This window comes from Diceros bicornis, chromosome 11 (genome assembly GCF_020826845.1).
Source record: "Diceros bicornis minor isolate mBicDic1 chromosome 11, mDicBic1.mat.cur, whole genome shotgun sequence".
NCBI lineage: Eukaryota > Metazoa > Chordata > Mammalia > Perissodactyla > Rhinocerotidae > Diceros > Diceros bicornis.
In genome coordinates this window covers 4,455,502-4,481,258 of record NC_080750.1, presented here as the reverse complement: position 1 = coordinate 4,481,258, position 25,757 = coordinate 4,455,502, and the positions used below count along the sequence as shown (strand labels likewise).

The 25,757-nt window shown below is 36.6% G+C and overlaps 1 protein-coding gene across 1 annotated transcript in view; it reads left to right on the top strand.

Moving 5' to 3' along the window:
• The window catches only part of COL25A1 (collagen type XXV alpha 1 chain), a 440,619-nt gene that overhangs the window by 354,374 nt on the left and 60,488 nt on the right, over positions 1 to 25,757 (top strand). Inside the window, exons 13-18 of the mRNA XM_058549892.1 lie at positions 1,951 to 2,004; positions 3,950 to 3,976; positions 6,329 to 6,373; positions 13,069 to 13,101; positions 13,532 to 13,567; positions 18,265 to 18,309. Coding sequence (XP_058405875.1) covers positions 1,951 to 2,004; positions 3,950 to 3,976; positions 6,329 to 6,373; positions 13,069 to 13,101; positions 13,532 to 13,567; positions 18,265 to 18,309 — 240 coding nt within the window. The remainder of the gene's footprint in view (positions 1 to 1,950; positions 2,005 to 3,949; positions 3,977 to 6,328; positions 6,374 to 13,068; positions 13,102 to 13,531; positions 13,568 to 18,264; positions 18,310 to 25,757) is intronic.

Below are 25,757 nucleotides of genomic sequence, written 5' to 3'. Positions count from 1 at the left end.
TGGACCCTCAAGTTCTTACTCGTTATTATGTACAAATGGCATATCCAAATTTTCCTATAATGGCTATCATTATTCTAAGTCAACATTTTTGCCATTTTACCAAGGAAAGTGTAAGAGTTATGTATGTTATAGTGCAACTGTGTATAGGAAGCAGAGTTTCTTCCTGGGAGTTAAGACTTTAGCAATTGTGATAATCCAGTATAATAGTAAAATATTTTTTGCTCTTCTGGAAAGACACATTAGCTTCACATTGCTTAGTTTATCTGGTAGATGTACAAAAATCATCTTTATATAAGTTATATTTAATTCAGGTTTCTATACATTCTGGGAGGTCTTTTATAAATGGAGAGTATAAACAAAATGATAATGAGGACAGTAATAGTCATCATTGACTCTCTCCCAATTTCTAGATGCATCCATTCATTCATTCAGCAATGCATCATACTGTTAAAAGCACAACCTCTTAAGCCAGATCATGAGAGTTCAGATCTTGGCTAGGGTTGTGTAAATCTGGAAAAGTTGCTTTAGCTCTCTGTGCCTTTGTTTCTTTATCTATTGCATAGAGATAAAGATAGTACTTACCTCGTAGAAATTTATGAGAAGTTAGTGAGTTAATGGATGTAAAAGTCCTGGCACCTAGGAAATGTTACTATTATTACTAATGTAGATGTTCTTGAAGCTGAGAGTACAAATATAGAAATGGCACGGTTCCTGCCCTGCAGGTGACTTAGAAAACGTTCTTAAAAGTAAACTGTTTGTTGTGAACCTAAAACTGCTCTAAAAAATAAAGTCTATTTTTAAAAAAAATCAAGTAAGGAGCAACTCTTTTAACCCTCAGTGGAAAGAAGAAAGCTTACCAGTAGTTGAAGCACAGAGTAATGACTTTGGGAATGTTTTTATGTGAAAAAGAAATTCTAGTTGGTATAAGTTTGAGCCACATGGAAGCATTGAAAGCCAGAGTATCTTTCTTTTTTCCCCCCAGTTTTATTGGGATATAATTGACATATAACATTGTATTAGTTTTAGGTGTACAACATAATGATATGATATATGTATATATTGTGAAATGATTACCACAATAAGTCTAGTTAACATGCATCACCTCACGTAGTTACAATTTCTTCTTTCCTTATGATGAGAACTTCTAAGATTACTCTCTTAGCAACTTTCAAATATACAGTACAGTCTTCTTAACTACAGTCACCATGCAGAGTAGCTTTCTTTGCTTCTGAGCACTTCAAGGGACTTTTCCTCCTTGGAAAACAATTGTTGGTTTGGAGTCTAGAAATACTGGTATACACCATCATCTTTCTGAAATGGGAAATTTTTCTAGTCTAATAGGCATCATCTTTTTTCCAAATGTCTATCACTCACATGACAATGAGAACCACAAGTCTGAATGTTTATGCTGATTATTTTTACAGTGAAAGTGGAAAGAGAGATCAAAGCCATTCTTACTTTTGCATCAAATGTGTCTAAATGAATTAAGTAGGTCTTCAAAGATGTGTGTGTTCTTCAAGATTTAGATTTGCTCGTTTGATTAAGTCTAATAAACATAATGATTTAGTCTTTATTTTCCTGAGCTGATGAATCATTTAAAAGTTCTCCATCAAGAAAGTCTTAAATTTTTAGATGTCTTTTACTCATTCCACAAATATTGATTTGATGCCTACAGTGTGCCTAGCACCATGCTAGATATTCATTTCCATTGACAAATTGTTTGAGTTTTCTTAATGGAGGAAAGGCTGAACAAAAGAAATTAACCCTGTTGTATCCTTGGTCCCTAGCACATAGAATTCTGGAGCAAACAAGCTAATTTGTATTTACACTAGTAGTCACTTATTTTCTAGCTACTTCTAGAACATTATTCGATGATCATGTCCTTTAATGATCTATATAGTGTGTTGATTTTGTCTGTTTTATTTAGTAGTATCTATTTTTTATTTTGAGGGCGAGCCTGGGTTGCCTGGAGCGGTAGGACAGAACGGAATACCAGGGCCAAAGGTGAGTACAGATAAAACTAATCAGAATCATTTGAGACATGAGTTTTCATGAAATTGTAAGCTATTACAATTTTTTTTATATCCTACTGGTTTTACTTGGATAGAATTTTTTGTCAGTAGTATAATATGCTACAGTATAGAACATTGTGACTAATGAATAAATTATGTTTGTGATTCTCATTAGCATTAAAAGTGTAGAAAAACAAATAGGATATGATTGTTTAAAATTTTTATCCTGAGATACTTACATAACATGAGAAAGCCTGTGTTTCAAATATGACCATTGTCTTTTTACCACTTAATGAGCATATTAAAACATAGGCCATGTCCATACTGCCTGAAATTTGCATATTATTTACAAGACTTACTAAAGATGATGTTCACAATACTACTGTGGCTTTTCCTCAAAATTTGGCCACCTCCAGCTCTTACACAACATAACCAGTTAGTTAAATTAAGAACAGAATAAAGATGTGTCATGTTTAAAATTTAAAAATGGATATAGTCTGAATTACTAAATAGAGAAAAAATGTAATGAGGATTTTTTTTTGGATTACAAGTTTTCTTTGTTTCTTAAAGAACAAATGAATCTGTTAAATATAAAAAGATTGGTGACAGTTTCATTTAAACCAAACAGGCAGACAAATCCCAAATCCTTTGATGAGTGAACATCCCTTGAAGTATAAAACTAATGTCTAATCCCATCAGCTGTGCTGGTGTGTATCCATACCCACAGATGCCTGTCAGCTGATTTTACAGATCACATTGCTATTGACAGGCGCCTAAGACAGACCTAAAATTTATAGACCTGTCCTTTGTCCTGCAAGAGAGGAAAGAAAATATTCCTTCTGGGACTACAGCCATTCTCCTGTCTCCTTCTCACTCTAGCTCCCTGCAAAGAAGCCCAAGGATAGGAGTGAATGCTTAATGCATGTTCTCAGTGCTTTTCTTCTGTTGCCTAGCAGCCATCAGGATGGGTGTTGAGCAGTGAAAGGTGGCCAGAAATTCAGAAAGCCAAAGGGTCAGGCTGAGTTTCAGGGAATGAAAAGAGTTGCTTCCAAACTGACTTCTAGAGTGGGTTATAATTTTAAAAACAATAACCACCTTAAAAATCATTTTTAAAGTAGTTTGATCTTATGGCAGCACTTACTCAAGCTTTTCTAAGAGGAATATTACCATAATGTGTATGATTTGCTTTAGAACTCGCCCACGCCATTCCCTGTCCCTTCCTGGTGAAGTGAAAATGAGATTCTCTTCAGAGCACAGTTTTGCGTTTTAGTCCCCATACTGTCCTGGTCATCATTTTGAGTCAAGACGTCTCTCTTAAACTCACTTGGATTCTGCTCCTTTCCAGTGTCTTTCCTGAAGGTGTCAATCCCTCCTAAAATACACCTGATTTGGTACATGCTGGTTACCAGCAGGTTAAAGAGAGTTCATGACATTGTGAAAGGGTCCAAGTTCAGGACTGTGTTTATCCTCATGTTAGAGGAAGACAGACTGAGGAGCTACACTGGGACTCCCGACCCCTGGGATAATCCGTGCACCAGGCGCTGCTCTGAGTAGAAGACTTCGTGGAAGGGTGTGCTAGCCCACCTTATTGATTCTGATTTTGGGCAGAATAAAAAGTTGTAGACTAAGAAGCCTCTCCAGACATTGAATTGCCACCACATTGTTCTCCTTGGTGCCCAAAAGGCAGTTTCTGGGGGATAATCTTCAATAGCTTTCTTTAGTCCTCTAAAAACAAAGAATTAAGATTACATTTGATATTGATATCCGTACCCAATTCTCCAGGAGACTCATCTTACCATTTGCTTTCATATAGCAATTATATATTGCCAAAATAGAAAGTATCGCATATAATTTGCCTAGTTCAATATCTGATTTTGTTTGCTTAATTAGGTGTTTTACAATTTAATACGTCACTCAATCTTTGTTCTTTTGTCCAGGGAGAACCTGGAGAACGAGGAGAAAAGGTGAGAACGATTCTGCCTCTATTTATCTTTTTTTCACCCAAAGAGCTACCAAACTGAACTGTACATACATGTGCATAGATAGATGTAGATATAGATTTAGATAGGTGTAATAATTTTTTTTTCAAACTGTTAATTAGTGGAAAGAGAAAATAGTGTAATTCTTATGTATGGAGAGAGGTTTGCGTAAAAAAGGTTTAAAGAAATGAAGGTAAAGGGAGCAAATTTAAACATTCTGTGTCAGGCTTTTAAATGGCTTTCAGAAACCCTAGGATTACAAACTTTCTGTTCTCCCTACTCGCTCATGCCATTCCAGTGCTTCTCTCGGCACCCACATCTCTCTGCTGCTTCTCAGGTCGCTGGGTTAAAGGGATACAGACATTCACCTGCGGCAAATGTGCTGAACGCCGCCCCACAAAAAATTCCCGTGAAAACCAAGAAGAGAAACAAAAGGAAAAGCAGAGTGCTAGGTGTAAACTTCTCTCAGACGACCTGCTTTACCACTTCTGGGCACGTCCTAATTGTTCAGACTCGCAGTGCACACTGGGTGCTGATTTTCCTGGTTCTCATGCTGTTTCTTCTCGTCGTGTTTGAGAAGTGCGCTGTCCGCGTAGGCAACTACCAAGATACTGCGCAGTGCTCTTCATGAGTGACGCGATCTTTCTGAAAAATCAATATTATCACCACTAATCCCCAAAGAAGTGCATTTAAAGATCCAGCGAACTTCTTGAAAGTAACTGTATTTTTTGAGATTGTGAAACAAAAAGAAAAAAGGGGTTTATTTAAATGGGAAAACTGAGCAAAATGGCTCAGTCAAACCCTTTACCTCATGACCATTCTGAGCCAGTTTTCCTAATAAGGAAGTTTGTTTTGTTTGTTTTGTTTTTTAATAAAGGGATTTTCAAGCAATTTTTCAAAACTATGCTAATAGGCTGCCTATCAAAGGTCCCTCATAACAGATTATCAGTACATTTATTTGGCATCCAACCAGTTCATGGTAATTAACTTGAAATTAATTAGTCATCAGATGATTCTTTTATGTAGAAATTCTAGAGGGAAAAGGAGCAGGGCCAGCGCCGTTGCAGGATTCCTCAGATAACGTGGCTCAGGCGCCTGGCCCGTTGTGGTGCATGCGTGGCCAGACAGATGCCTGAGCAGGCTAGCGTCATGTTTATTTGAAACAAGAGAAGAAAATGGAGAGAAAAAGTGAACATCTCCCTCCCTCACCACCCCTCCTTCTCGAGGAAAACCATTATCAATAGTTTCTGTCTTATTTTAAGGAAGTTTTTAAATGATAGATAAGTGACCTCTTATGAAGCGAGAGAGAAGGGAGTTCCAGCTTGTGGACTATCTGAACAATAATGCATTGTTATTGCTAACGGCTATCATTGACAGCTTATGACGTGTCAGATCCTGTCCTAGTTGCTTCACACACAGTATATTGTTTATTTCTTATAACCCCATCAAGTGTTCTTGCCCTTACATTACACACGAGAAGCGTGATGCAAAGAGAATTTCATTTGCCCAGTAGGTGCTGGAGCTGGACTCAGTCTCTCTGACTTCAAAGTCCATGAAGTTTCCACCATAACGTGCTATAAGACTTAGAGTAAGGAATTCAGAATTGAAGGAAGAAAAGCATGGATAACGAATGAATGACTTTTTTCTAATGCTTTGCTCTGTGGGTAGAAAGGAGATGTCAGTGAGAGAGCAGGCATTGGAAATCGCAAAAATAACTAAGGAAGCATAAACTCCCCAATTTATTTTACTCTGATTTAAAAAACAAAGAGTTTTCTAATAAAATATAAAACATCATTTCACAAGTGCAAAACATGTAGGCACAGGTAAATCAATCTTCAGTGCACAGGTTTGGAGGGCTGTGTCATGCACTTCGAAGCCCTGGAAATTTGAGACGGGCTTGAAGACAGAGTAAGATTGATGCAGATCTGGGGACAGGAGAGGGCAGGAGTCCAGGGGGCAGGGTTGGCATGAGAAAGGACCTAGAGGGGTAAGTCACATGGCATATTGAGGGGATGGTCAGGAGAAAGCCTTTGTTACCGCAAAGCTTTGAGCAGAGGGGCAAGGGGTAGAGTTAAGATGGCTTTTAGTGCCAGAGGAAGCTATTAGGAGTCAGAGAAATTACTGCTTTCTGTTAATATTGTGGAGTTGTTCAACCACGGTCACTGTAATAAAATTTATTCGGACCAGTTGATATCAGGCCGCTGGTGATGTAAAAGTACCTTAGCTCTGTGGAACATTTACAACAGATTTTAATATGTAGTACTTAAAACTAATGAAAAAGACTCTTTGCTTAATGGCACCAATGTATTTTACATGTATCGTCTTTTCCCCCCTTAGGGAGATGCTGGAGAGAATGGCCCCAAAGGTGACACAGGAGAAAAGGTACAGTGTGGTGAAATATGGAAGAACATGTGTATGAGCAAGAACTGTTATTTCATGTGTGTGGAAATGGGAGATTTTGAGAGAAGTGAGTGAGTGGTGGTAGCCTAGTATGACAAGATCAGAAGTAATTCTGCAAGATTAGAATACATTTAAATATTTAATTTATAAAAGGTGATTATTTCACAAGCTCCTAGCTACAAATTTACATATTTTAAAAGTAAAATGGTGTGTCACAAATTCTAGAAAACATGTAGCTAGGTTTTAAGTTATATGGCTTTCAAGGAATAAAAACTTATTCATGTGTAAATGGGACACTCCCTCCTTAGGCAGAGATATAAAAATAGAGTTCCTAAAGTGATTGCATCTGTCCCAGTTTTAGGAGAGAACATTGCAGAGGATTGTGATGAGATTTAAAAGTTTGACAATAAGTGGATGTCACTTGATTAGAGCCTCGAACGCATTCTTGAAAATTTGCCTCAACTCGAAATCTACTTAATACAGATATTTTGTCAGCCTTTGTATTGTCATTTTTTTTCATGTTTTAAACCATTATTAGCACTTATATTGCGCTGGTCATGTGGCTCGTCTTCCTACCTCCTCACTTTTCTTCCCCAGTCTATTGTACCTTTTGCTTGGGTTCATACTTCACGGACATCTCTGACATAGAAAGAACATTTACTTCACTTGTACTATATGTTAAGAATTAAGAAAAAGATCTTTTAAGAAACTGAAAATAGAATATTCAGTCTGATTTTAATTTAAATCATGCTGTAACTGAGTGATGAAAGAAAGAATTATCCATTTAGACTTACAGTTGAGAATAAGAATATTCCACTTTGAAAATTATTACAGTACAGATGGATAATGGTTAGTCGTAAAAACATACCCATAAAATAAAGAAAAATTTATCTTTCTCATTCTTATAAATATTAATATAAATATGGCATGAGTGGTAGGAATGAATTAATGTCACCAAGTAGCAATTGTGTTTGTGTTGGAGGAATAGTCTAGAAATTAGTTTCATGTAGAAACTCAGTTTCTTGTAGACCAGCGTTTTTCAGCCTCAGCACTGTTGACATTTTGGACTGGATAATTCTTCTTGTGGAGGCTATCAGATGTTTAGTATCATTCCTAGCCTCTGCCCACTAGATACCAGTAGCATCCCCAAGTTGTGACAACTAAACCTGTCTCTAGACATTGCCAAATGTCCCCTGGGAAACAAAATCATCCCTAGTTGAGGACCACTGCTGTAAACCCATTTTATTTATCTGTCAAATTTAAGTACCATGCTGCAATCAAATATGGCATGAATATGTTTAATACTAATGAGACCAATGATATAGCTCAATTCCTCTCGAAGTCAACATTTCAAACCCCAGAGAGATAAACCTGGATGCTATATTTAACTTTCTTGTTTCTGCTTAGAAGCAGAGGTCAGAAAACTTTTCCTGTAAAGGGCCAGAAATAAATATTTTAGGTTTTGTTGGCCATATGGTCTCTGTCACAACTACTCACCTCTGTGGTTGTAGCATGACAGAGACCATAGACAACGTGCACACAAATGAGTGTGGCTGTGCTCCAATAAAACTTGATTTCTGGACACTGAAATTGTAGTTTCATGTAATTTTCACATTCATGAAATATTATTGTTCTTTTGATTTTTTTTAACCATTTAAAAATATAAAAACCGTTCTTAGCTCATGGGCCACACAAAAACAGGTGGCCAGCTGGATTTGGCCCTTGGGCCATAGCTGCCAACCTCTGCTTAAAGAAAGGAAATCTTCTAAACAGAGAGCAGTTTCTTCAAGTGAAAAAAACTGTATGCCAAGTCTGAACTATGACTATGTGAATTTATGTAGAGACTTTTATGCTTAGAAGATGTATTTTTAAAACTTCATTTTTTGAACATAGGCCAATAATTGTTTCTTTAATCACACATTTTTTAAATTTAATTTTCCAGTAGTAAGGCAACTTTTTTCTTTGAAAAGATCAAGTTCATCTCAAAGGAATACCATTCTTATTTTTTATATTAATGCAAATCATTTACCATACTGACTCACACATAGTAAATTTCTTACCACATGGAAATTGAAATCAACTAAATTGGTTATTTTTATTTTCTATCAAAAAGTTTTATTAGTCAACTGAAATTAAGTACAAGAAACGCTTCATTAAAATGGATATCGTTTCTATAAACTTTCAAGGGATCTAAACAGGGGATTGTAAATAGGAATTTGTAATGTATAATATGTAATCTGACCTCTAGCATTCATCCCCGAGAATACTGTAATTGGAATATAATTTTTGATGTGTTTTTTAAACATTTCCTGCTTCTGTCGTATAACTTGTTTCCAGCATGTTGGAAACAGTCTTCCCGTGGCCTTTGGGTTCTCTATGTGAAACTCATTTATCATTTACCAAGTTTGAGATGTAAAATAAAAAAATGCTTCTTTTCTGCCATTGATGTAGTAAATTACGTCATTGACTGATTCATTTTAATAGGATTTTTTTTCCCTTTTGATCCAACTCAGTGCCTTTGGATGGTAAAGCAATCTAAGCCTTTCCAGACTGGTCATCTGGAAATGCTGTGGAACTATAAAAACCACTAGGCTGGTTTTTCTCTGTGGCCAGCAACTACAGTGCATCGAGGTTTAAGAGTGATCTGCTGAAGACTGATGTCAATCATGTGTGGAGTTACTATGGAAAGGCTGTGTTTTGCTCTTTGGAGTGTTAATCCCACCCACAAATGTAGAAGTGGATTTCTTATCTGTTTCCCCCCCTTGAAAGTAGCTGTTTGTGCAGCAGAATGGTTTGATCATGCCACTGCATCATTAACAATTTTTTCTGTTAATTCAGAAGCTTCATTTTCTTGTATCACCTGTCCGTGTCTTTGTGTTTTTTTTTTTGCTCCCCTAGTCTCCATTCCTATAAATAGCCTGTCTTCTTACTTTACACCTACATAGAGCATCATTGATTTACCTCTCTGAGCTTTTCAGAAGCTACACTCATATTTGGAGCCACCAGCCAAATTGTCTTCTTTTCTTAAAATCACCTGTGAAGACCTATCTCATGGGTGCTCCCACCCCAATGGATGCAAGGCCTCCTCTAGCTTAGCACGTATGACCCCTTAGCTCAGAACCCTCTTGCTGACTGTCCACCTCCACCTCTCCACTTCTAATCTATTCTGCAGTCCACTGAAACCTGAATTTACAAGTCATTTCCCTGGGGCAGCCTTTCAGTCTCCTCTGGATTCGGTTAGGAGACTGAAAGCTACTATATGCTCCCACAGCACTCTTTATGATCCCTTTCATAACCCTCATCACAATTTATTGTAATTTCTTGTTTAATTGGACATCCAGCTCACTGGAAAAGAAAAAACAAACAAATAAACAAAAAACTATGTGATGCCTCACAGTTCTATTCCCAACACCAATCCAAGTTCCTGGCACATAGTTGGAAGATAATAAATATTTCTTGAATGAACAACCTTTTTAAAAACTTTTTATTTTCAACTGCTTCTTATTTTCATTGAATGGTAGAACTTTTTTTGGTAACATGCATTCGCTTATCATTTCTTCTGTGTATGTAAAGCGACACAAAATTTCCCAAACTTGGCAATTTCTTTCTATTTCAGATTTTTTTTTAATGGAAAGAAAGAAAAAGAAAGTATCTTTTATGCTTTCAATCAATAATGTTTTTGTATACACATATTAGGAAAAGATTATCATAAGCACAGACCAAGGGCAGGGTTTCTACCTGCATTGTTCACTGTTTTCTCCCTAGCTCCTAGCATTCCTGCATCTAGAACATGGCTGGCACATACTTGGTGCTCAATAAATATTTATTGAGTGAATTAATGAAGGACAGAAATGTCACCAAATTCACTTCATTTATCCACATAGACTTTATTAACACATACATAAAATTATATACCAAATGTTGTGTTTGAAAATAATCACGACCGAAAACAGATGCTCTGTGTTTGAATGATCAATAGTCAAGTCAAATTAATTTATCCCAAGTATCTCGTCAAAGTCTTTTCCCGTTTATGACTTATGGTTTGGAAATAAAAGTTTCCAAACCAACTGACTGATGAAGCTGAGAGTATACTTAAGAAACAGTTGGGTTTTTCTTACTGTAATCCTGTATTCGTTTTCACTCTTAGAGGCATGAGGATCACAAACACTGACTGTTGCATTTCTACCACTGGCAGCAGGATCCTTTAAAATGTCTCACTCATGAATGTCTTGTGGCACTTGTCTTGCCACTGAAAAGTGATAAGAATTCCATGAGATTTCACAGTTCTGATTTTCTAAAAAGAGAGTTAAAATATCACTCAGAGTTGCCTCTCAAATGAAACTGCTCAAATTTCCACAAACAAATCAGCCTTTCAGGAAACTGTCCTTTTCTGTCCATCCACTTTCTTTTCTTTTTTTTTTTTTTTTAAACTCAGAGAGAGGTCAGTTGATAGAGTAAGGATTTGAACTAGGTTTATCTGGTCCCAGTGTCCAGGTTCTTTTTACTAAACAGCATGTCCATCCACTTTCTAAGAGAACTAAATCTAGTCCTTATTCTTGTCGGTGGATTGTCTACCACTTTCCATTAAAACACTGAAAAAAGAGTTTTTAAACTACAGTTAATACAAGCACCTCCCTTTTATTTAAGTTTACTCCAATCTTTATGCCCTGTTGTCAAAATGAAATAAACCAAGAATTCTTTACTTCCAATAAAAAAGAGCATGGCAATAGAATTTAGAAAGTCCAAACATCACTTAGCTTCTAGTTGCCTCAATTTCCTCATCTATTAAATGAAAATAGTAATATCTGCCCTATCCCCTGGGAGTTTGTGAAGTGTACATGAGAAGAAAGAACGGACCTCGCAAAGTCAACCCTGCTTTTATGAATACAAAGGTCTTATTGTGCAAAATGTTGCAAACCTGATTCATTGGTGCTGATGGCTTTCAGACTTGATTGAGTAGAAATAGGAATAAATGTCATTTTATTAACCACATTTATTTCACTTGTCATTCAGAACTCAATTGGATGTTAATGGTTGGAAAAAGAAATCAGTATCGTTTTACAATAAGACAGTGCTTGGGTCCTTTTCTTCTTTATGTTTTGTCATGTTTTAATTTTTCCTTGGGCAATAGCACAGATGTCAAAGAAACTCACATATATGTCAGTTTCTTCAATAGGCTAATTTATTATTTCCTTCTCCGTACTAAGCTTTTTTTCCTTCCCGAAGATGTTTTCGTTTTGATCCTTGACTGCCAACCTGCTTAAAGCATTCTTTTTGAGATTTGTTCATTCATTCACCGTGTATGTATCGAGCATGTGCTACAGATGAGGCACTGAATAAAAATAGACACTGAATCTGCTCACATGTGGCTGAGTGTCTGATGGAGGGACAGACAAAGAATAGACAGAAAACATAATTACGTAATTATGGACTGAGCTACGCGGACAACAGGGCGCGATGCTACACAGTAAGATGTGTGTGAGGGCGCACGTGTCTAGGTTGGTTGGTGAAGGGTTGCTTGAGGCAAAGCCGCTTAAGCCGAGACCTGAAGACAGAGAAGGTGCCAGCCATGGGAAGAGGGGAGAGGAACTGAGGGAGTGGGACACATGCTCCACGTGCGGAGGCCTGAGGCCTTATCGCTGTCTCTAAAAGAGATTGATGAGCAGCTTCCTAAATCTAGGACAAGGAAATAGACCTCTGGAACAACTTGAGCATTTGAACAGAGATGACAGCTGAGGAAATCCCTGTATGTGCCTTTCTCCTTGCGGCTGTTTCTGTTTTTTTGAGTCTCAAATGACTAAGTTTTCTCCCTTTATTTTCCTTCTAGCATGTTCGTGGGACAGAGGGTAGAAGGAGCTTGACAATCTTGGTCCTTTCGTGGCCTCATTTCAGAATAAGCAACATTGTCAGCCGTCCTCCATATTCTTTTCCACTCATCCCTATCTGCTTATTTATAACATATTTGCTTTAGAAATGTAGTCACCCTCTATGAAATCCGGATGGAATACAGTGCCTTTTAAAAAAACAGATTCTATCTCAGGATTTTCTCTCAGATCTTACGTGTGTCCTTGTCACCCACAAGTCATCCATCATCCTGTAACTTTCCAGTGACCACGTTACAATGCAATAAGTGTACAGCTAGAAAAAGCGTGGTGTTCGTAACTGCGACAGTGCTTCATGAGGAAGACAGACTGACCTGCTGCGTGGCTTTTTCCACCTCAGCGTCATTAACCCTTTGACTTCATCCGTTGAACTCTGACTTTCTGGAGACCGGAAGGGTCAGGGATCTCCCAGTAATGATAGCCAGTGACATTAATAAATTCCAGAAATAGAGAAAACCGAAATTCCAGATCCCCAAATTATAATTTATTGCTTTGAAATACAATGTTAGCACTGTGTCAAGGGTAGAGATCCGTATTTATATATTTGTATTTGTTTCATGGAATGTAGTCCTTATGTATTTTGCATTCAAAGTCAAACCATGTTTTTAGAAAGTACATTGTTTATCTTGGAAATTGTTGGCATCTTAACAGCTGACGTATTGATACAAAGTCTTACGGAGCCCAGTTAGCATTAGTCATGGGGTTCCCTTGAGTGCCCTTGTCAATAATGCTCTCTGTGTGTTTGTTTCCTGTTCCCATAACTTATGGAATAATCTCTCATGGGTTTCATTTTAGGGTGACCCTGGATCGTCTGCTGCAGGAATTAAGGTAACTATAGCCTTACAAGTGTTTGTACTCTAGGAGTTATAGTTTCGATGTTTATAAGCCTCTGCTTTCTCTTCCCTTTGACCAAATTTGATGGTTATAATTCTGTTCCTATTCTCCTGCAATAATCAGCTTCCAAACTCAACAGGGAGTGTCTGCTGGAAATCTCATAAAGGCTTAAATAAGAGGTCTTACCTTCTCTTCCCTTTCTGATTGGTTTTTATGGAAATGTGGATTTGTATGTGAGCTTTAGGTATATTCACAGCAAAAAAATTTTCCTGTGTCTAGTGAGATATAGAGTAACAGAATAAAGTGAGAGCACATGCATGTGATCAAAGAGGGTGGGCCGTCTCTGTGAAAGTGTCCAGAGGCCTAAGGGTTTTGGAAAATTCTTGTAAGACTGTCATTTTCATCCTTGGTTTTGTTTGGCTAGGGAGAACCTGGAGAATCTGGTCATCCAGGGCAAAAGGTAATATCTCTATTCTAGCGTGTTCTTTGTACCATCTCGTAGTCTGCATTTTATATCTACTATCCACTGTGTAATATGAAAACAGTTATTGCAAAATGATGCAGTTTTCATGCTTTGCATGCAGAGTGTTTTGGTTGTTTTGCATTTTAAAGGGTTGATGCTGACCATAGAAAAAGTGAAAGCACACTCTGCACATGTAAAAAGTCCTAGTGTGGACTAGGGTCTGCGTAGACTGAGCTGTTTGAGACTAACAAAGATAGGTTGCCTTGAAATGCCAGTAACTTATCTTGCATGTTTAAGATACTCTGCATGTTTCTATCTTTCACGAGAAGAGATGAATATTTACTAAACTGTCTCAAAAGGGAATGATGGACAGTTCTTTTAAAATTATAGTCTTTTTCCTTTCGTTTCAAATACTTCCCTACTGGTCATTTTTTATGTGACTGATGTCTACCTGTGCAGTGAATGTTATGTTAAACAAGGAGATTTGTTCATAAACTAAATTTTAATTAGAGACACTAGCCAAACCACTTTAACTAACCGATCTGTGGATACATACATTAATTTTTTTTTATCATTGTGCTTCACTCCAGTGATAAATTAGAGGACATGCAGTGAATATGTTTAGATTCATATTCTCATTTGAGTCTGAGGCAGGAAACAACTGTTAGCAGTTTATTGTCTGAGCGTCTGGATATCAGTGCCCAGTGTAGTCAGATTTTAGATAACAGATGTATTGTGACGAACAAGTAAATGTGGATTCCACATTAGGTTAAATCTCTTAAGATCATGACTCTGCCTTTGTCTAGCAGTAGCTGATGTTGTAGAAAAACATATGAATGGAAACGTAGAATTTACCTCATTAGTGTAAAGGGGAAGAGAATAAATCCCATTGTAGTGGTTTGGAGGCTTAAAACATAATAAATGACGTTCCCACATCCTGGAAGTCATTGAGAAGGGTCATTGCTTTGTTTTAAACACTTAGAAATAAAGTAATTTTTGATAAGATCTTTCACATTCTTTTAACATTTCTCTAATTTAAAAATAGATTTTTCTCTTGAAACTAACAATCTAAGAGTAATGATTCATCAGGCCCAATTTCAGGTAAAGTTGAGACTTTCTCAAAGAGCCCGGGAGAACTGTGCAAATTTTGCTCTTCAGTTCCTAAGATTTCCTCCTGATTCTTATGTAAGAAATTTGAAATTAGTGATATCATTAGAGATCTATGGTCTGCTTCGGTTTGAAAAAACAACTGATCTTCTCAGATGATCCAATTTTAGGTCCCTTACTCTTTAAAAATTAAAGGCTAACGTTTAAACTGCTCTCCAAATCTGTGATATGCTAAAAGAAATGTCTGCAAGACTGTTAGGTCTTTTTAAGAAACGAAACAAAACAAAAAATTCTGCTATAATCTCATATAGGTGCTACTATTTTCAGAGTGGAAGATCCAAATTGGTTTTCATTTGCTTAAAAAAACATCGCCTTGTCATAATTATTTAGAAATAGAGTTTAGATTCATTTCTGGAAGTTTATAAGTTTACATATGGAAACAGTGGATTTCCTTTGTATTTCTTTAAAAACCTGTTTTAAATTATATTGAGTGAAGGGGTGGATTCATTAAAAACTTATAACCTATCTGAATGAATATGTGACCTGAAATGAGCAGCATCTTTTTTATTAATATTTAGGCCAGATTCTACCCTTAGACGCAATCTCACTTTCCCACAATATTTATGACTTCCTTTGTCTGATATCTGGATTTGGCAATACTTACCCCAACATTGATTTAAAAGTAGAGTATTTCCCTGTTCGATGCTCACTTAGCTTGGAAAGTGGCAGACAGAACTGCCTCCAGAATCAATTTAAGACCTCTTCCATGGCATTTCTCTCACCATCGCAGAACTGTGTTGTGGGCTCATTGGTACTTAAGCTTCTGCCCTAGGGACGTTCCCAGACAAGTGGAGACTATCATGACAGAACAAAAAGCCCAGTGATTAACTTTCCACTGTTTGGTATTTTTCAGTATGAAAGTTTGTTATTTAGAGTAACATTCATAATGTAGGAATGATTTCATTATAGTTTTTTTTTTCTTATACAGACTCAACAGTAGAGTGTGCGATTGATACATGAGTTAGAGAGTGTATATATGTTTGTAAAGTGAGTGTGTAGATTTATAAAATAGTTGTTGTTTCATCACATGATTTTTTCCTTCCTAACTTCTCCACATCTTTTAAAAATATATCTTATAATTTTAAAGAGGTAAAAATACTTGATCTCCCATTGGAAGGAACCCTCACAGTTGAACTATATCCAGAAATACAGGGCACTGTCCGGGGACGTGGAGTGAAAGCAGAATCCCGTCTTTGACAGCAAACGAGGTCTCCTATAATGGAGAGTAAAGAGTGAAAGGGGAAGAAAAAAGAAAACCAGAAGTATAATTTATCTGCATAGCATTTCATCTACTTGGACAAGTATTCTTCGAATGGAATAACAAACCAGTTCTTAATTATGACCCAGATCTGACCTTGGGCTGTGCAAGCCCAAGAACTCAACTCAGAGAAGCTCCTGAGCCAAGAAATAGGCAAGGATGGAAAAATTAACTGAAAAGCTGTCTCTTAATTGGAAGATAGGCCTTCAAGGTATAAAGGTGGAGAATTTATGTAGGAAGAAATGTCTTCCTAAAAATGCTAAGAGATGTTTCACAAAGGGTAACATTAAATATTTTATAATCTTTCACTATGTCAAGCTTTAAGTAAAAATAGATTTGGAAAGGTCAACTTTATAAAAATCCAAGACTATGAAATATGAATTCCTGAAATGTTTGTTCATTATAAAGTACATTTTTAACCTGTATACATACATAATACATACACATATGATGTAGGGAATGGCTAAATGCTCCAAGTCTCTGTAAGTATTCAATCTACATTGTAAAATACTCCGTAATGTCTTGTACATCTTTCTCATTGTTAGAAGACATGGGTGTGTGTCTGTGTATGCATATGTATATAAACATCTTTCTTTAAAGTAGTCACATGATCCTTTTAATTTGGTGAGAGGGAAGGGTGTGGTGAGAACTGTTGGAAACAGTGTTACAACCTATACATTTGCACACGAGTTTCAAATAGGATGTCCCCAGTTTGGGGGACTTTCCTAAAACAATTCAAAACTACAGATTTGTCACCAATATGTCTACTTTTATTGGTTGTATATTCTACTGCAATTTACTGTGTTTTCAAGGGCTTTATACTTTTTTTAAAGTAAAAAAGAATCTTCAGTAAAATATAGATACAAGCCCTTTTTACTAGATCTTCCTATATTTATTAATTGAAGGGCAAAAGGGAAAGAAAACGGAAAATCCGAAGTCTAATGTTGGATCTGTGTAAAGTTTAATCTACGTGAATAATATTCTTTGGAATATCAAATTCTTAATAATCATCCTTTATTCTCTGGCTTAGTCTCATCTTAGTTTTATTGTTCACAATGCAAACTTTCGTTTATATAGTTTCAGATAAAATAGCTTTCTTTTGCATTCCTGAAGCACCTTTAACCTAAGCCATCAGGAAAGTCATTGTCCTTTCTGTGTCTAACCATACAGCTTAATAAACAGCATCTGAAGTCATTTTGTGTGATAATATAAGAGCAAATTATGGCTCTTCATAATTCGAAAGTAATAATATTAAAGATGAAATATCTGTTTGTTCTTAGTAGAGTTTCCTTGGAATGAGGATTGTTAAGGCATTTAGATTAAAAGAAAGGCCTCCTCTGCCCCTTTTATTGTTAGTCTTTTAGTATAGTTGTCATCCCACTAACTGACCATGATGAAACCTTCAAATGTTATTTCTGCAAATAATAGTCACCTCAATCCAAGATAGGATGAACTTGCATTTTCTCTGGTGATTCCTTTATGCTTCTTTAGTGGAATTCAGGAGATTTTCTAAGCAATGTAACTTCTTGTCACTATACTTTGTACTTAAAATAATGTAGGCTGTTCTGTGAAAATGAGAAGATCTAGCTTGACTCCAGTGTGCTCACCCACAATGTGCTACTTAATCTCAAACCTTTATTCAGGAACAGCTGTGTGGGACCATTAGCCCTAAATTGCTAAGCAGGGCTACCCAGACTCAACAATTGTCAGAAGTAGGGGCTAGAGTTAGTATAGTCTTAACCATGCATTTATCTTCTCATCATTCAGGAATGGAAAAGAAATCTTACCATACTTTTAAGTGAGCAAGACTTTTACTGTATGTTGTTTTGATGTGACCATCTGTTCATACAGCCAACTCTTGATTGTGTGAGGTAAGAGAGCAGTGGAGTAGGATGCATTATTCAAATGTGCACAGAATGCTCATTTCAGCAAATGGCTTCAGCCTCCCCAGCAAGTCGTTCACCAGGGAGTAATAAAACATGGGAGTTCTCCTTTTACTCCTCTTCCTCGCCTTCTATGAGCTGTGAACTGGCAGGAAAAGGGAAAATCCTGAAAAATCTGCAAAATGGTCAACCAATCCCTGAATCAAGAGTTGACTGAACTGTGTAATCTCACCAACCTTCTTGAAACTAGACAGTGCTTATAGATATATATATATAGTATCTATATATATACCAAGTATTCAGCCCGGAGCATTTGCCGTGTTTTTCTCCAGATACTGTGCCTGAGTGACTGTTGTCCTATAATGCTGTGTGATTTTCCTGTGTAGGGTGAACCAGGGCTTCCTGGGCTGCCTGGACTTCCGGGGATAAAGGTAAATACTGCATTGACTGTAATCGTGAGAGTCTCAAAAATCGGAGGAAAATAGGAAAAAAAAAAAGAAAACTAAAAATATAGTGCTGTTCTTTACATTCTCACCAGCCATCTCAACCAATTAAAATTTTTAGTTAAAAATTAGGCATGGGTATTTCTAAAGTTTGCCATTGCCATCTGGGCAGTATATTCCGCTGTTTAACCTACTATGCCCCTTGAATACATGCAAAAGCCACTTCATTTGAAGTCATGGGACTTCTTTAAAGTCTAGAAAGTCTACCTTCACATTTAAATTTTATACTTAAGATCCTATCAGATTTTGACTGGTATTAAAGTCTTAACATCCCATAAATCTCACGTTCAGGCAGCTGTTGTTGTGATTCACCCCTTATAGTAATCCCTCCACAGCGTTTTGTGCTTTCACTTCCTGTCAGTAATTCTCACTGCAAAGTACAAATCGTGTTACTAAACTGTTTTGACCCATATACTATTCCTGTAAACTTTTTATGTATCTTTTGAAATAATTGCTTAAAGCTTAGTTTGAGGACATTGTCTTACATATTTTTAAACCATCTAAAAATGTTTAAAAACATTTTTTAAAAATTCTCACATGGCAACTGATAAGGCGTAGAAGTTCTACTGCCTCACCTCTAGTTACTGCTGTAAAATCAGCTTCTTATTTTAAAGTTATTTTTTACATTCTGGAACTTTTTCATAGGGGAACATAATGCAAGTAGATTTTTCCTTACATTGTTCTCATCTTATAGAGTTGTAAATTAATTTCTAGTGTGCGTTAAACTTTTCTAAAATTAATATTCCTAGTTTCAGTGTGAGGGTTGTATATATTGTTTTATGAAGGTTGTGTTCAAAGTGTGTTACATGAGATCATATGATTTTAGAATAAATATGTTAAACTGTTGAGTTCCCAGACATCGTATGGTATCATATAGAATATTTTATGAGTATATTTGGTATAATTAACAGACATGAAAACTGTGTTTTCCAGGTTGACGCTCAGAAATTTTTGTTCTGCTTTTTGTTTGATATTTCCAGATTAGTATCATAGATATTCAGATATATCCTTTTAGTGTATTTTTAGTCTTTGGCGTCTTCAGTGAAGAAGTACACTCTATGACAACAGTTTACTCAAGAGTCAAAGTCATTTGCTTATCATTTGATATTAGCAAAAGTAACTTAATAAATTAATAGGTGATTTCATATTGTAGAGTTAATTTATGGCAGTTCCTTAGTAATTCCCACACATTAAAAAAAAAAGGAACCTTTTACAAATGATTGAAAGATCATAGATTTTTAAAACAAATTTGAGAAAATTGTATTCAGCATTAATTAAAAAGAGCTTGGTAGCATAAATAAGGGGAAGACATTTAAAAGGAGGGGTACCTTGGAAGGTCTGGGGCAGGGTTTCCTGCAGTGTTGATGTAGTTGAGCAGGGCTGTGCTGCCAATGCCAGGGCGTGTGGCAGGACCCTCATTGCTGTGTCGAAATCCAGCTGTCCCTTCTCCTGGGTATGAGGCGCTGTCTTGGTGAGAGAGAGTACATAAGGGTGAAGGTATTGGATGTTTTCCCTCCAAGACAAGCAAACAAACAGAAAATAATTTCAATTACTACTATTTGTTAACTTTACCTTTTATTTATTTTATGTCCTCCACCATGAAAAATAGCCCAGGGCACTTCCCTAACCATCTGTGGACCAGTCTGAATGTTTTGAACTTTTTCAAATTGGGAAGGATGTTGGTAATTTGGCACCTCAAGTAAATGCTTTTATTCCTAGGGTCATAGGAAATTGCCAAATTTTGTCGAGATCATATAGCTATTTTCTTGTTTTTCCTAATCTTGACTAGTGACCGTAGTGACGAGAAGCTATCAATTGACAAAAACCTTTTCATCATTCACTGGAGATGCTTTTCTGTGTAATTATCAAGTACTGTTTGGTAACTATCCAGTATTTGATTTAAATCACAGATTCTATTTTTGGATTAATAAGCTTTGTCTTCTTGCTCTAGTTCAGGATGTGAGCGATATGCTTTCCTTATAATGTAATAGGTGCTCAGTGTAAATAAGTAATTTTGTAAAGGAGACATTTAAGAACACAACGCAGTTATCAGTAGTCATTGGATATTTATACATGTAGAGTTAAAAGTTTATAATTTTATGATATAGCTTCATTAACTCGGTATGTTCCTTATTACTTTAAAAAACCCTTCTTCTGTTAGGTAGCTAACCCCAGGACAGTTAACCATGATTTCATACTTTGAGTGAGTACCAATATTTAGAAGATGAAACCACCATGTATGGATGTAGAATGTGTGGTAGCAGAACATTAGTCATGGCCTCCCTAGACTGGTGTGTTGGTTTATGCTTTGGAAGTACTTCCCGTTGCTGTTCATCTCCTTCTCATCTACTGGCACTACAGAGAGCCTGCAAGTGCCACCCGTTATTTCCAAGACATTGAGGAAACCAGCCGTGACATACCAGGGAAGCTTTGATTTGCCACCTGTTGCTCTCGGGGAATGGGTGGAAACTTAATGAGCATCCAAATGCCTTCCACACTGCTCTCAGGAAGTGAGCAAAGACCCTAAATACAGAGAGCAGTCTCATCTGTCTCTCACCTCAGGGTCCCACTCAGAGAAAAGTGCTAATGCCTTAGGCATACATGATAAAAGTCACTAAGAACCGGCGTAACTTAATTTCAAACCACTCTTAAGCTTCCAGCATAAGTATTGGAAAGTCCTCTGACCATGCGGAAGACATTTGGAATTTCTGTTTCATGCATTCACGGTTCATATAGTGTCAAGATGTTCAACTGGGAAAATTAAATTATGCACAATGTACCATGCAGACATTGATCTTCTGGAATAAGATTTGAGCTCAGAACATTATTTTTATAAATAAGCCTTCAAATATATTTTTCGTGGGTAAAACTTAGTGTAACTCGCTTTTCTGATATCACATAAAAGGGTAAGAGTCAAAGTTCTTGTTTTTAAAAAATTTTTCTGTCCACACTTATTTTGAAAAATGTAACTACATTACATCCCCCTTTTACGATTATATTACCCTAGTAATTAAGCAGTATAAAGCAGTGGTCAAGAACCCTGACTTATAACCAGATCACTGGCGTGCAGATCCTGGTCCTACTCCTCACCAGTTTATGAGGCTATAGCATGGTGTTGGGCAAGTTACATAATCTCTCTGTGCTCTGGTTTCCTTATAAAACAGGAATCATCACTGCACATAACTCGGAAGGTTGTTTTGAGGATTAAAAGAACTAATATATGTGCAGCTCCTAAAATATTGCCAAGATTATAGTAAATACTATATTAATTTTAGTTATTGTCATTTCTTTCTCTTGGAGCAGCTCAGAATATTGGAGACATTGGTTATGAACCTGTTCTATATAGTCTTTCATCATGTGAGTAATTTTAACCTAGAGAACATGAAGCTGTTTATACTCTACAGGGTAATAAATAGATGTAGATTCTGAAAACTCCTTGCAGTGATGGATGAATGTTACCTTAAGAGCAGTAAGATCATCTACTTTCTCTTGAAACATGACGTCACACTATGCCCCTTTTCCTATAGCCCAAATATATTCCAGGAACAAAGCCTAAGGGAATACAACGTCCTGGGCGTAAGACACAGTACTGTTGAAGTTCTCCTTCCCAGCACTGTTCACAGGAAAAGCAAAAGGAAACTTTGGCAAGTAATGATGGAAACCCACTAGCCCACAGGCACAATATTGCCTAGCCCTAGACATTCTTTACAAATATGGATTTTCAGTGCTTGCTTTTCTCCTTTCAACATAGACCGCCAGTTTATCGCATCATATTCAGAAGATAAATAGGAAAAAATTTACGTAATACTTAAAATTAAATAAATTAATTAATGTAGTAGGGCAACATAATACAGTAAAAATTACATCAAATCAGGAAAAACAAATCATTTAGGAGGCAAAGAAATTTTTACAGTATTTTCCCTGAAAGCTTGATATTTTTGCTCTGGCTTCCATATTAGTGAAAATTTGATATTCAGATCAAGAACTTTAGGATTGGGAGGGTACGAGACAGTAACTGACTCTTTATACCTCATTATGGGAAATCATCCTTGACACTAAATCACAGGAAGACTAACTTCCACAGGTGGCAGAAACGTTTACTTGGCATTCTTAGGATTCAGTAGAGTGTTCAGTCATCTAATAGAAGCTTATCTTCTAAATCCACTGGAGATGAGGTTCCTTCCTCAGAAACATCAAATCACGTTTTTAAAAATAGCAGAGGAAAGTTTTTGGAAGTAACATAGGATGTGGAATGAATTCCTAAAAGAAAAGGAAGAAATACTGGTTAAAAGGATGACATTGTGTTATTGTTACATGTAATTATTTTCTGCTTGTATGAAGTGCGTCTGAGCAGTTGAGTAATTTAAGAGTCCAATTAGGACACTCATACAACTAGAAATCAGAGATTTTTAGCAGCCATAATGAAACCTCCAATAAATAGACTGAATGTGCTTTTGTGATGTAATCTTGTTACGGAAAAAAAAATCAGAAAGGTATATTTTCTGGATTTTAAATAAACCTGCTATTGTAGTTCATTTTCATCATAGCCACCAAGATGTTTTAATTTATACAGATTTGATCCTTAAGGGAAATAAGTGTTTTTGGGACAGACTCTACTTTCTCATTCTTTTTTTCCCCTCAATAATTTTATAAATCAATCACTACCAAAACTGGCTGCCTGGAGGTTCTTATTACAACAACCGTTCTTGCTATAATCCTCAAAAGCAGGTATCATGCTGACTTGAATTCTAATTAGCCTTTAAGCAAGAAGAATATTGTATGGCTAATGCATTCAGTGTCAAGACACATTAATCAAAATTATTGGTGATGCTTTTAGCACCCAGGCAAATCACATGTTTTTCAATCCCTGTTGTACTATTTTTTGGGCAATGAAAATTGGAACTGCTTGGGGGTAATAAATAGCATGGAAAACATGACTTAGTTTAAGCTGATATATTAGAGATTTTCTAGACACATTAAAAAAATAATATCTTTTACTCCTTTAATTGATAATGACTTATAAAAATAAAACAAATGGTAATAAGTGAAAAACCAGAGATTTTTCTGTGGGCAAGAGCTAATCAGTTAGGATTTTCTGGCCACCGTTCCATTTAACAGATGGTAAGTTCTGGAAGTTTATAGGGAAACACCTGGTGATTGTTTCTATATGAATTAAGCTCTCTCTTCCTTTGTTACCTTTTCTAGTAATCCCATCTATGTGTTTGTTGACTCTTCTCATCTGTATGAAGGACATCCTTTATGTAAATTTGACAAGAGTGTTAAGTCAACTGTCCCAATAGCCATTTAAAAGATAAAGTAAGGTCATCTAAACTACTACTATTATTAAATGTGGGTTTGAAGGAAACTCAGGCCAGATTTTATTATGGAATTCTAAGACTTAGACCTTTGATGGTCATTGTTAGATTTCAGAAGGGTCCTGTTCTTAAGGAATGTCCTAGGTTTCTCTTGTCTTTTTGTGGTATAGAAGGCCAGTTTTTGTTGCCCTCTTGGTTGGCAAAGATGGTTAATTTTGTTGTTTGGGGGTTTTTTGTTTTGTCTTGGGAGGTTTTTTGGCCAGAATATGCAGAATTTAAGCTATCTCAACAGGCTGTTTAAATTTTTCAAGAGTGATAGCAAATGAGTTGAGCAAAGTGGCTTCGGTCAAAAATCTTATCTTTTTGGTGTCTTCCTTTTACCTTATAGAGTGAATGGATCCAACCTTCCTATAGCTAAATCTTCTGTAGTTTACTGCATGTCTCTGTGTACATACTGCCACTTTATGAAAGAATGCAGAGAGAGAGAACTCTAATACTGACACTAATAAACAAGGGAAATTTTTGTTTGGTGCACAACAAGGCAATTTTTCAAATATAGTACATATTAGTTACTGTGACTTATTTTCATTGAGCTTAACACTACAGCATCAAAGTCGTGGCTGCCGAATGGTTAGCTGTAGTTGGAAAGATCACTATGAGACCATTAGGCCCCCCAAAATTAGTGACATGAAGACACAGCTTTGATTCCAGCTCTATCTCTTCTCCATACACTTGGTGATGCATCTTTATGTGCCCTGACTGTTCAAAGCTTTCATTCAAACCAACAACCTGTGTCCGATTGTCGGCTGGGTCTGCTGCTGCTGTTGCTGCTCCCAGCAGTTTGCTACTAGGCCTATATTGTGCTTTATCCTGAATTAATAGCATTTCTTCTGCCCAACCTGAATCCCACTTTAGTTGCCAAAACCACAGCTACTCTATTATTCATCATTTCTTCCAGCTCAACTCAGGGAAATGTGTTGCAGTCTTGGTTTGGAGACCTGGTTTTTGAACTCATTGGTGGTGAGCTAATTAATTAACGTTAAGAGTAAACAAAGAACAAAACTCATGAAATAGCTCAGGAAGAAATCGGATGCAATATCCAAGACAAGATGAGAAAATTAAACCAAGTTTTTCTTCACTTTGGAACTTGATCCTGCATTAGTGCCGTGATACAATAGCGCCATAATACAAGCTGAGATTTTTATTTCTCTGACGACCATTGAATTCCTGGTCAGCGTGTGGCTTGGGTAGCAGAATATGGTGCCAGCTATTAATTACGTTTTAGCAATTAAAATTTTGGACTGTTCTGATAAATAGTGTTGAACGTATTTCATCTCCAGGCTTTGGTTAAATCATAGCTCATACTAAATCATACTAAATCATAGTATTTATTTTAAGAGTTAGATGTTATAATGTATATATTTTCTCTGTTTGTCCCAAGGGTAGATCTAGTTGGATGTTTCCGAGACCAACAAAAACCACAGATAAAACCTGGACTTAGTAGTGATGGTCATGACAGAGGAGCAGAAAACTTTAAGATGCTTGTTCCTCTCCATTCCTCCTCTCCCCTCTTGTCTTCCTCCGTCTTTCTCTCCACCCCCTTCCTGCGTTCCTCCGCTATTCCTTCTCCTCTTCCTTCTTTTTACTTTTCAAGCCCTGGTATATAGGCACTACCTCTGCAAGCAGTGACATTTTAAGATCTGTCCGTTGGTTGGTTGCCTTCACTCTTGATTCCCTTCCCCACAGGATCAACAGCACCAACATGAGTGGAATCCCAGTGCACTTTGTAATCTTATTCTTAACGATAACAAAAGTAAAAACCCAAAGCGCTATCTCACTTGAGATGGTGAGTGAACAGATAGGGAGACGGAGGGAAATTTAGGATATATCTATGAAACGAGAGAAGACATATATGTCTATGACACTTGAGAGGAAAACAGATTGAAGTGGCTCTGAAGTAATTAGTGCTCCCCTTAACTTACTCTTATGCTATTCATTGGTGCCCTGGTGTTCATGACAAACCAATATGTAAAGCCTCTGCCTTTCCCCCATTTTTCTTTG